Raw genomic sequence first — 13,543 nt, 5'->3', positions numbered from 1 at the left:
TTGACAGGTACTATCACCTCCTTGTAAGATGAGTTGAGGAGTAATGATGATTAGAGGTTGACTCAACATTCCCCAAAGCTCACCAAATCGCACCTTACCATCAGATGCATATCCAGAATATTAAATAATAAAGCATTAGAAACTTGATGGAAATATGTGCATACACAGTATCATCATTCTGACAGCCCCCTCCCCCCCATGCTCTGTGTCACAATTTTCCCCCCACATTTTCACATCACTTTAAAGCTTTTGCTACCTTTTTTCCTAACAGATAATCCACTTGAGTTTTTGCTATTTCAGTTGTTTTTTTTTAATATAATGTAAGGAGCTAACAAGATGAAAGCTGATATTCACAAAGACAGGAGATACCTACTGGCTTTAGTCTTGAAAAGTTCAAAGCTATAGTTAAAAAGAAAAACAGTCAGCAGAAAGAGAGTTCTACAAGCCTATTTTGGGAAAGAAGCTACTGGAATTAGAAGCCGTATTACAATGAAATGTTAAAACAGAAAATTGATGGAGACTACAACACCAATGAGTCAAATGAACTGAAACAATTTTTATGTAATTTTCTTAACACAGTCGGACTACAACAAACAAGTGCAAATTTTTAAATTATGTCCCTTGCATTCCCATCACCATATCCATTGAGAACATCCTCCCCCCCCCAGAGGTCTTTCCAACATGAGCAATAAAATCTCCAGCCACAGCAAGTATTCCTTTCTCATGAATCTTACTAAACGTGTTTATCATTTGCATTTTCACTCGAGCAAAATTGTGCTGCATAAAGAGATATAACTGAAAATTGTTAACCGACCATCAGTATGATTCACTTTTATGATTAACTTCAAACACTTTATTTGTTTCTCTGCAAGAAAAATATCAGCACTTTCCATTTTTAATTCAAAACAACTTGTATCTTTCATTCTTTTCAACAATCATCCTAGCATAATTATCTTTTCATCAAGTCCTTAGGCATAACACAAGTTAGTTATTCTTTTTTCAGCAAAGCAAGGTAAAATCTTTCTAAGCCAAATGCCTTTCCTAACTTCAACTGAATGATATGATGAAGATCACTACCTATGAAGGCTAAAATGCGCTTGTTGGTTTTTCAAAAATTGTTTTCCCATAAAAACATAAAATTATTCACTGGTTCTTTGCTCTACTTTTGTTAAGAATATACCAAAGGAGGATTTCGATCATTTTGGTTGAGATGGGGATACAAAATCAAATACATTGTGGAGTTGCAGCTAGTTTTAAAATGGGTCCCTCCAAAATCTAATATTTAGTAACATGATCAAGCCTTTCATTCCCTTGGTATAATTGATTCTCAGCCACCGCCTTATTGCATTAATAAGTTACAGGGGAATTGGTGTTTGATTGAAGAAAAATCAGGTTTAATAGTACAATCTTGATTTATTTTATTTTTTTACTAATGCATATCATCCATGGTTGGATCGTCCTCTCTTCTTGTGATCAATTATGTAAATTAAAAATCCTAGCACTTCGGATATCAAGGTGTGTTATGCAGTTGATGAAAGAGGTGGCATGCTGTGTACATGGCAAAACCACCTGAAATACTGAGCACATAAGGAATCCCTGTTAGGTGCCTTATTCATCCATTTTTTTTTTAAATAACTACTCAGAATCAAACTTTGGAGTAATGCACAGTGACCATAGGTAAAAATAGTCAAAATAATTTTCTTTACACTATGGTGAACTTTGTTCATAAATGAAACCTCCTAAAAATTTCCTAAATGTTATAAGGGACATAACTACGTATCAAACAGGATATAAAAGAGCTACCAATTTAAGGGAGGGGCGTCTTGTCTTGTTTGCAGTCTAGTCTTACGTTTTAGTCTTGCAGTCTTGCCTTGTGTCTTAACAATCTCGCGTCTTACACTCTACAAGTGTATTCCAGTTAACCAAGCTTCCCAGGAACGAACGTTTAGTTCTCACACGCTAAGTTCCTTTTTCTTTACCTTGATTTACATTTATTTAACTTCAAAAGCAAGTAGCCATTTTGCATTTGTATTATTACGAAGTACTAATAAACCTTCTTTTTGTTACGCATCCCACTCTGCGTATTTTGTCATATTATTATATACCGTTGAAACAGGATATAACACTAAACAACAACAAAAAAATTGCCATTTCTAGACATGATTTTCTAGTAATCTTAAGTTTTTTTGTCACTCATCATCAGAACCAATTATTTGGAACTCAAAAAACAACCTTTATACTTTGATGGATCATCTAATGTGAAACAAATGGCAGGATATGCAAAATGACATCTTTTTGACTTATTTCTAAATGAAATGACTTCTCAAGAGAAAAAAATCATAATAAAAAATTGAAATCTGACCACTAATAAAAAAAAAAAAAAATTTTTTTAATTAAATTTTCTCAAATTTTTACCATAGTTCCGTGAAATCATGCCAATTTTTTTGTCTTAACTCTAAAATATCTTAAAAACTGATACGAGTCATATACTAAAGTATGTCTTTTCAAAAATTTAGGCTTAACTTATTTAAAATATGCCACATGCATTTTGTAACTCTTAGCTCTTTCATTAAAAGCAAAAATTTTCCTTAGTGGCGTCATTTGAACCAATATGAGCATATTGAGACATTTTTTGTGTGTCCAATAGAATCAATGTATTGCATAAAAGTTTAATGGCTGGTCACTCATATCTAAGGTCATTACTAGCTAAAAATCATTCTAAATGTTAATGTAACGCATGGAAGTAGCAATATTTGAGGTCTTCATATTCTAATGGCCAAGGATACAATGTCATTGTTATCGTACACAACATGATGAAGGATCTGAAATTAAAAAAAACAACACATTTCACTTGTGGGAGGTTAGGGTTAGGGTTGATTGTATTCTGTGTAAGACAAAACAAGACAAACAGAAAGTTGCGAAGGACTTCTGGATTAATAGTTCGACTGAAGACATTTTGACCCTATATGATGAACTTGTTGATGAGGATTGAAAAATCAAAATAATCAGTGAAGATTACCCTGACACATTTGTACAGCAATGGAATGATATGGTTCCTGATGGTCGCATGTTATTATAATGTTGATTATCAAAAATGGATTTAGGTATTCCAAACCAAAATTTTATTTTCATTATATCTAAAAAAAATTAATGTGGTCATATAGATTTTTGTAAACAATAAACAAAAGTACCAAATTTATTTTGGTAACTCAATTAGCCATCAAGTTATGATTGTTCAAAGTTTGTCAGAAAGTTGAAAATTTGCTATCATGATCAAGAAGCCAAATTTCATAGTATATAACTAAAAATGTAAGGTGTGAAAAATCTTTATAAATGTAATGTGATCTTGTGATAAATGAAAATTAATACTAATGAAAGCAATAATTATTAGATGAAACCAACCTAAACACTATACAAAATCCCGCTACCAATGGGAAAAAAGTGCAAAGCTGACTCTACCTGTGCAATGTCATCTGACAAAGGCCATCGAAAAAAATCTTTTCTACCTTTGGTTTGCGATAAAAATTTTATTACAGCGCTGGATGCAGATATAACCTCAATGACTTGGCCAATGTAAAAGTTGGTGTTATAGTAGACATTGTCCTTCATGCTCATAACTGAAGATATCCTGCGATGGTTCTTCATCACAACTGCAGGAGTTATCTGAATGTTCAGCAGATTCACTAAAGGACTTTTTTTTTGCTTTAGAGGTGGAAATGAATCAACTGGATTTCTTCTCAAGTAGTCAGAGAGAGCAGCTTTCAGTTGAACTTTATTTCCACTGTTGATTTTGACACCTAACACAACCTTGAGATATCTTAGTTCAAATTTATCAAAAAAAAACCTGATAGAATATGCAGGTCTCGGGGGTACTTCTAGTTTATCGCCGAAAATGGAGACACCATTTTTTCACTCACCTGTCGTTAAAATCCGAGGGAGAAATCAGTATTTTAAACTATGCTATTCATTATATAATATTCATTAAAATTATTTATTTGTTAAAAAAAACAAAAAAAAAAACAAACTATTTTATAAAAATCCAATGTTGCTTTTATTACAAAATTGTTTTATTAAAATTATATTTTCTTACACAAACTTTTCAATAAATGTTTTTACAATTATATTTTGATAAATTTTTATGCAGTAAATGTTTTGGTTTTCAAATGGCACTCGCCCAGTTTAGACAATTATGAATATGTCATTTTCATTTTTTGTTTTTAATAATTTTTTTATTTTCTGTTTTTAATGATAAAAATATATATACGTTTCATGAAAACTTTCATGTTTTCATTAATTAAATCGAAACATTTTCAATTAAACAATTACTGATATATGTTCTCTTTCACTTTCTTTATTTACTTTTTTCATACTTCTTTTCAAAGTAATTAATACCTAGTTTAATTTTTTTGTTATTTATTTCTAACTTCAGTCATAGTTTAAAATACTGATTTCTCCCTCGGATTTTAACGACAGGTGCACGAAAAAAAATGGCGTCTCCATTTTCAGTGATAAACTGTAGAAGTACCGTCTCAAGAATTATTAAATAAACAAAAAAAAAAAAAAAAAAAAAGAAGATTTTCACAGTGAATTTTTTCATTTATGCACCACGTGCACATAATTATATTTTCAGTTATTGTTTTTCAAGTAATGTACAGTGTAATTAAAAAATAATTTAACAAAATCTCCAAATTTATCAAAAACACCCAATAGAACATAAACAAAAAAAAAATACACATTTTTATGTGAAATAAATTTTTTTATTTACACATGACTTGTTGCATATAACTTAAAACTTAGCTATACTTTATTGTTTTATTTTATTTTTAAAGTAATGTAACTGTACAGGCTAATAAAAAATATAATTTAACAAAATGTTAGATATATCAAAAACACCCGACAACATAAGAGAAATAAGTAAACAAAAAAATGAGGCACATTTTTTTTAAATGAAATTTTTTTTCCATCAGTCACATGCAGCTAAAAATGTTTTTTTGGTCTAAAATGTACCCAGTTTAATTTTTAAAAGATAATTTAACAATGTTGAAGTTTATCCAACTGAAAGAAGATAAAGCAAAAAGCATATGAAAGTTTGAAAGAAGATATAGAAAATAAACTGACATTATTTTTTAAATTGTAAATTTTCATTTCTTTTATTGACGCACTAAAAATATTTTAAACAATAACTTTCTATAACTTTTAAACAAAAACAAACCCATCTAAGAACTTTGATATAGCCATAGTGAAACAAGCTGTTTATGTTTTCGTTTGGTCGTGTGGCACATTAGTGCTGACAGTTAATTTTCGTGGTACTTCTGTCACTTGGCATTAAGTTGTAAATCTCGATGTGTAGGTACACTCACTTTTATTAGTGGCGCTCCTTGATGAGTATAGTAATATGACACCAACAGATTATTAAAGAGGAGATATTTCTTTACAAAACGGTGCCAGTTTCAGAATTTTTTTCAATTGAATTTCTTTCACGTTTCTTTCACTGAAGTTTTCAAGTTGGATTTTTTTGTGAAAAACAACTTAAAACCCTTTTTTTTAAGTTCACCATATTGATAAATGGCCTATTTTCTTTAAAATGGTACTATTCTTTTTATACGTAGAGACTCACAATATCATGTGCACCAAATTTTAAAAACAGCAACATTTTTTTTGTGTAAAAAATAATGCGGTGTTCACCAAAATTAGTGACATAATTTAAAGTAGCCTGGAAAAAAAAACTATTAAAGACACAAGAAAAAGAATTATATATCTATAAAGAAAAAAGATTAAATTTTATTTAAATCAAAACTTTATCAAAATAACCCGAAAAATAAACGAGATATCGCAAGTTGAAGTTAAGAGAAATTTAACTTTATTTACCAGTTTTCACATCCTAAACGAGGCTAGTTTGAGATACCGAATGGATTTAGATGTTTGACTCTCGAAGGGAACCCATTCGGCAAACAAAAGAAAGAGTTCTTGAAGCCATATACACGGAGATAGGTTTTTACCTTGATAAAATCAACTCTGCTAGTAGAAAAGGTAGAACCTCAACCAATGATCCATACGGATATCATTTCTTCTCTGCTGAGGAAATTGCTTCAATTGAAAAGTTGTCAAATGAGAAACATCAAGACAAGATGTGCTTCAACTCTATTTCTAAAGTTTTGTTATCTGGGCTCAGTAATAGTAATTAACCCCAACCACTTTCATTTTTTTTTTTCCATCAAGTTTTATTATTTTAAGTGCTGTGAGTATCCCAGACTTTGGGGAGTGGGCAACACCAGGCAATGTCACATATCTGCTATTCATGTAATCGTCCAATTGGATGTAGTTACAATGCTTTTTATGTACTCAAATCATGTCTTTATATGTTTACCGCATTCTCCAGTACCTGGCATATCAAAAGATGTCCAGGATAGAGCATGGCAGACTGAAGAAAACCACATTCCCAGATTAACACCTCATTATATTCAGAAACATATTTTTTTATTAAAAAAAAAAATAAATAAATAAAAATGCAGTTAAAAAATTTTCTGTTTGATAAATAGAAATTAGTTATGAATAAAAAATTTACAGGAAGTCATGGATTTCAAACCAAGACCAAAGAAAACCATTCCCATCAAGCTCCCAAATCCAGGCCTCAATGCTGTATTTAGCTGAAAATCATAACATAACTTGGACATACATTGAATTTATTTTTATCTTTTTTTTTTTTTAAATGTATTTCAATGTTTTTTCGGTCAATTATTAGCAACATTTTACAGAAAGACAAATTTGAAATGCAAATATAAACGAGGTTTGTAATGAAGCAAAACCAAAATAATATAAATAGTAACTTTTCGTAATGTTATTAAAACTTTATAATAAGCAGAATCCATAATATAAATAATAGCTTTTTGTAATATTGTAAAAATGTTACATGTGTGCAATATGACATAAATAAAAATGTTATAAAAACTTACTTTTAATTCTTTGGGACTTAACATTAGCTGATTCTTCATAGTTATGACTTTTGAGGTTGTTTTCAGTCAAGAAATCTCCATTATCCAATTTTCTCAATTTAGCTTCGAATAAAGAAACAGAAAAAAATATTAAAACAGAAATACAGTTTTTGAATACATTAGTTTTCGTTGTAAAAGGTGACTCCGCTCTAAAAATGTCACACATTCACAGCCATATCTGCAGTGCAATCATATTTAGTACAAATAAACTTCAGCCTATTTATCCACCAAGTTTCAGTCATAAATATCCAATAGTATGTTTTATTATCAATCAGTGATATACAGTGACACTTTGAGGAGGAAGAGAGGGTGGTAATCCTAAATAGACTTCACACTCAGCAGATTTAAAAAATAAAGCCTAAAATAATTTCCAGATCACCCCTGAACTGTGAAGGACCATCACTGCCAAGATTAGATGAGTGCCAAGAAATTAGTATATCAGACTTATTAAGAATTTTGCACATCTATCAATGTGTGCTTATCATTAAATGGCAATAAAACAAAGTCTGTTGGGCATGCTTCACTGAAAATTAACAAAATTAGGCAGAGATAAAATTTATTTGTATGGTTGGATTGTAGAAAGTGTTGTGAATTATATTAATGATTCCATGGTGGCATTTTGGGAGGTCACCTTGCAGACACACACTCACACACATATACAGGGTGTCCGTAAAGTTACTATACAGTCTTATTGTTACAAATAAATATTTTAATACAATATCTTACTGTACTGTTAATATATTACAGGGTGTCTGTATAGTAACTTGTAAGATTGTATACTAACTTTACGGACACCCTGTATATATATATATATATATATATATATATATATATATATATATATATATATGAACAAATGATTAATAAAACATGTTAAAAGACATCTTGAAAAAGAGTTAAAACCATATGTAATTTTAAAAAAGGAAGCACAAGATAAGTGGATAGTCCTTAATCCGCGGAGTTTCGAAGAAATACTCTCCTTCTCATCAGAGGGCAGGAATTAGCAAAATGCAGGATCGGATTTTGCATGTAAAAGTATTTAATGAAACTACAAGTAAGTCACAGATCTTACTTGGTTAAAAAAAGGGTGAGGTAAGGGGCATAGGAGGTATCTTATGCTTCCTTTTTAAAATTAAATATGTTTTTAACTCTTTTTCAAGATGTCTTTTAACAATCAATTTTTTAAATCATTTGTTCATATTATAAGCTCTATTTCCTTTTCGGTTTTATTGAGCTTTTACATCTGGTTGAGATTACTTTACTTGTAAATATTAACTCTTTAATATTTATAATATATTTTAAGTTTACCATTTTGATTACCTTGGTAAACATTGTAATTTTTATTTCTTTATATATATATATATATATATATATATATATATATAAAAATTTATGTAGTTCAGATCAATTGAAGTAGAAATCACTTTCCAGAGCAAAAGTGAAGCTCAACATTTAATACTTAAAATATTCAATAGAACTATGATAAGTAAAGTATAAAATTCAAAATTAGATCATTCTATGATTAATAACAATTTTGGAACAAAATATCTTTTATACATTTTTCTAGGGATGTAAAAAGTTAACATAGGTAATCCAGACTGCTAATTTCAACATGCTAGTAATTTATGCCAAAGTCAGGAAGAATATTTATCCTGAGGCTATCTTAACAAAGACCAGAGAAACATGACCGATAGATAAGTTATTTTGTATTGGTCGTATTTATACACTGTTATGCATACAGTAAGAGAGTATTTCAGATTTTTTTTGTTTATACAAATTTGTAATTTGGATTCGTTATTGCTAATGCTTCCTTTTTGCGAAGACCAAAGCATTTAGTAAGCAGATATAATTTCTCCTTTTTTAGGATAAAACATTTAATGTAACATGGAGTGTACTTCCTCTTAGATAAGGATACTGTTTTAAAAGATTTTCATTAAAAAAAGAGTTTTTATGAGTTTGTAGTCGAAATTTAATCAGATTTGTAATTGTCTTAATGCATGTGTGTGTATTGTTATTAATATTTAGGCTAGATGGCTGTGATCAATAGTACCATTATTTCTATTGTTGATTCATAATTGTTATTTTCATTACTGTTGTTATTTCGAGAATCAGTATCAATGCTGTAATGAGGTTTTAGTACACATTTGTAAACAACATTATCGTGCATGCAATCACTATTAATGAAGCAGTTATTTTTTTCTTGTACATTTGATAATACAAAAACTCTCTTTGTTATGCTGTATTTGTCTTTCTTTTCAATATATTTTATTTCTACTAAATATCGAATCGTGTCTTTCTTTCTTACTGATCTACAACAATTTGCAACATTAATGTTGTCAATTGATTAATATTTGGCGTCAAATAATTTTTTCTATTATAGCCTACCACATGGTCATCTTCAAGTTTAATGTAAACAAATATTTATTGAGCCATGTCCTTAGATAATTGATTCCTCTTACGTACTATTCTGTCCATTCTACCTATTGTTTTCCATCTTCTTATGGTAGCAATCATCTTCCAACTAACAATCACATTAACAATTATCATTAAGTAACCCACAGACAATGATGTGGTGACCTGTTAGTATAAGCAAACAAAATTGTTCTATTTTTTACAGTATAGTCCTGAGTGATGCCTAGTAGCGCTGTCCAAAGTTGTGACATTAAAATGAAACATGCAGCTTAGGTAATGCAAATCACCTTGGCTGGTTTTTAATAAGTAAGAGAAGTAAACTAAGTGAACTTGATATTCAAACATGATCTCTTACAATATTTCATTTCATCAATCAGTTGAAATTGCATTGTGTATTTTTAAGCCAATAAATTTGCTATATAACATGAATTTGGAACATAACTGTTGTGATCCGGTTTAAGGGGTCACAATTATGAGGTGAAAGAGGCTTGGTTGGTTGTTGGTTGTTTTTATTTCACTGCATATCAACCCTTTTCAGGTTCTTCAATGCCAAATCTAGTTATTTTGAGGAACGATTTTTAATGGAGTATATATATATTTTTTAAAGTCAGATTCTATTTAACCCATAGTTGGGACCCTAACAGGCACTACCACTCCAGGTCAGAGTGGACCAGGGAGCAATGACAATTAAAGGGTGGCTCCACACTCCCTAAGGTCCGCAAGGTGGGGCCTCACCATCGGATATAGTATTAGGTCATATTCAGGACCGTTGTATAAAGGGTTCTTTTTAAATTTTTTTATAAAGGCCAATTTTTTTAAGATATGAGAGTATGGTGTGGGGATTGTTTTTATCAAATAACTCTTTAATATTGTTTTCTTATAGAATCGATTTCTTACTGTTACAAAATCAGTACATTCAATTAATATGTGTTTGATTGTGAGTGATGTTTGGCAAGGTATACAGATGGGGTGACTTTCTTTTTTAGGACATATGAGTGGGTTAAGTGAGTATGGCCTATTTTTATTCTTGTTAGTTTGACTTCTTTTCTGTTTAGTTTTGTATGTTGTTCTTGTTTTTTGATTTTTGGCATGATTTCGTGAAGTTTGTTGTAAGGGTGTTCATTCCAGTAGGTTTGCCATTTCTCTGTTGTGTATGCGTTGATACGTCTTTTTAGATCTATGTATGGAATTTTAAAATTTGCATCGATTGAGAGATTTACGGCATTTTTTGCTGCAGAATCTGCTAATTCATTACCTTTAATACCAGAATGGTTCAGTATCCAGCAGAAAATGATTTCTTTTTTACTGTTTAGTTCAGTTAATTTTTGGAGTAATTTTGCGATTAGGGGGTTGTCCATCTTTTTATTTTTAATCACTTTTAGAGTAGACTGGGAGTCTGCAAGGATTATAAATTTGTTTTTTTTTTCTTATTGGAGGCGAGTTTGAGAGCTAGGATTAGAGCATGTATTTCAGCACTGAAGATTGAGGTTTCTTTTGGGAGGTTTGATTGTTTTTTGATTGATTTATTGAGTATTGCTGCACTGACTGTTGCGTTGTTTTGTTTAGATCCATCCGTATAGATGTGTGTGTGGTCTGGATACTTTTCTTTGATTTTATCGAGATCATCATAAGTTATTGGATGAGTATGTTTCTTTTCATATTTACTTAAACTTAGGTCGATGTTAGGGGATACGATTTTCCAGGGAGAGGTTTTGAGTAGGACAGTTTTGTAAATTTTAGTTATGGGTAGACTTGCTTCTTTGGAAATCGATTTTATTCTAAGTCCAAAGGTTTTGATTGCATTTTCTTTTTGGTCGAAAAGGTTTGGATTTAAAGTGCTATTGTGTGCTGGGTTTGTGGGATTGGCTGTAAATTTTGTGTAGTATTTTAGACCAAGGTTTTGATTTCTGAGCATTGGAGAGGTTTCATGTGCTTCTGCATACAGGCTTTCTACAGGGGAGGTTGGAAATGCTCCTAGTGCTAGTCTTAGTCCGGAGTGGCATATTGTGTTGAGGGTTTTTAGATATGACTTTCTGGTGGATTGATGTATGAAGCTACCATAATCTATTTTTGATCTAATTAATGCTCTATATAGTTTGAGTAGTGTGTTCTTGTCAGCTCCCCAATCTGTATGGGCGATGACTCGTAGGAGTTGTAATGCTTTATTTCATTTGGTTTTGATGTGATTGATGAGTGGAATGAAATTTAGTTTTTTGTCAAAAATGATTCCCAGGTGCTGGTGTTCATTTACGAATGGAATTTTTTCACCTTCAATCTGTAAGGTTGGGTCAGGGTGGAGTTTGCGTTGGTTACAGAAATAGATGCATTTTGTTTTAGTTTTGGAGAATTTGAAACCATTTTTAGTAGCCCATTTATAATTTTATTTATGTTATGTTGTAGTTTTCTTTCAATGAGTGTATTTAGATCTGTAGCTGATTGAGCAGTCATCTACATATAAGGAGCTATATATATCAGGAGAGAGTTCTTTTATAATGTTATTGATTTTAATGTTAAAGATAGTTGTTGATAATATGCTGCCTTGGGGCACTCCTTCTTGATTTTGTGGGTCTGATAAAGTCGAATCTATGCGAACTTGGAAAGATCTGTCTGTTAGGAAGTTTTTTATGAATTCAGGTAATCTGCCTCTTAGTCCGATGTTGTGGAGATCTTTTATGATACCGTGTTTCCAGGTAGTTTCATATGCTTTCTCAAGATCGAAAAAAAAAAATGTTATGTGTTCCTTATTGATAAAAGCTTCTCTGATATAATTTTCGAGGTTAGTGATGTGGTCTATACATCCTCGATTTTTTTGGTATCCACACTGGACTTCAGAAATTATTTTGTTGTCATCTAGATGCCATATAAGATTTTCGAACGTTTTGCATAGGCAGCTTGTGAGAGCTATTGGTCTGTAGTTTTCTAGGTTTTGGGTATGCATTTTTTGGCTATTGTTATGAGTACTTCCGTGAATTATTCTATTGTTTGGATTTGATGTTGTTAGTTTTAGTGAACAAAGTTCTTTAAATTCGGCCCAGTTGGCTTTGTTTGTGTTCCACCTGGGTATGTGGTTTTGGATGGAGTTACTGTATTTGATTATAATAGGGAAGTGATCACTTCCACAGGGTTCTTTGTAAGTGCTCCATGTATAACCCAAGAATCTTGATGGATCACACATGGTAAGATCAATGGCACTCGTTGATCCGTTTGTTGGATTTAAGTATGTGGGATTTTTTTTTGATTGAGAAGGCACAAGTTATTTTTGTTAAGTAATTGTTCAATTTTGTTTCCTTTTGAGTTTGTGACTTCGCATCCCCATAACGTACTGTGGCAGTTAAAGTCTCCTAGAAGAATGAATGGTGAAGGTAGTTGGTTTATTAAATTTTCTAGTTCATTTTCATTTATTGGTTCATGAGGAGGGAGGTATATTGAGCAGATTGTGATTGTTTTGTGTAATGTGACTTGAGTTGTAATTGCTTGGAGATTTGTTTTGACAGAGAAATTGCTTTCAGGTATGTTATTCCTTACAAGAATTGAGGTGCCTCCATTAGCACGAAGGCCTGTGTTATGGAAATAGTTGTATTGTTCATAGTTTGGTGTTTTGAAATGGTTATTGTTTTGTAGGAAGGTTTCTTGTAAGCAAACAATGGCTGGGTTGAAGAGTGAGATAAGTATAAGAAGTTCATTATAGTTAGATCTTCTTCTACGACAATTCCATTGGATAATTTGTTGTATTTTATTTCTATCCATGAGGCTGTTTAGTTTTCGTCTATTTCCATCTCTTTAGAAGTAGAGGGTTTATCTTTTGTTGGAGTTTGTGTCTTTAGTGAAGTGTTTTGCTGGGTTTTTTCTTTTTTTTGTTTGGATCTGGACGTCGATCTGGATCTTGCTTGAGATGTTGCCGTTTTGGCTTCTTGTTCATTTTTTCCCTCTACTTGATTACTTGTGTTTGGTTTCTTTTTTTTATCTAGGGTGTTTTCGGTTTCCATTTTTTCTAGAATTTGGAATCTATTTTGAGTGTCTATTGTTTGGTTTTCTTCTTTTCTGGAACGTTCTTTATTTGCTGTTTTATCATTGCTTATGTTTTTATTAATTTCTGGTGGTTGTTTTCTTGGTTACTGTGATAATTTTTTTAATGATTC

The 13,543-nt window shown here is 31.2% G+C and overlaps 1 protein-coding gene across 1 annotated transcript in view; it reads right to left on the bottom strand.

The window, feature by feature from the left end:
• LOC145263940 (uncharacterized) overlaps positions 1-13,543 on the bottom strand; it is a 756,801-nt gene that overhangs the window by 374,116 nt on the left and 369,142 nt on the right. Inside the window, exon 5 of the mRNA XM_080121014.1 lies at positions 6,954-7,055. Coding sequence (XP_079977140.1) covers positions 6,954-7,055 — 102 coding nt within the window. The remainder of the gene's footprint in view (positions 1-6,953; positions 7,056-13,543) is intronic.

This window comes from Euprymna scolopes, chromosome 39, assembly GCF_053919585.1.
Source record: "Euprymna scolopes isolate OS-2025 chromosome 39, ASM5391958v1, whole genome shotgun sequence".
Lineage (NCBI taxonomy): Eukaryota > Metazoa > Mollusca > Cephalopoda > Sepiida > Sepiolidae > Euprymna > Euprymna scolopes.
Note: the sequence above shows the minus strand (reverse complement) of the source record. Positions and strands in the feature narration are given on the sequence as shown.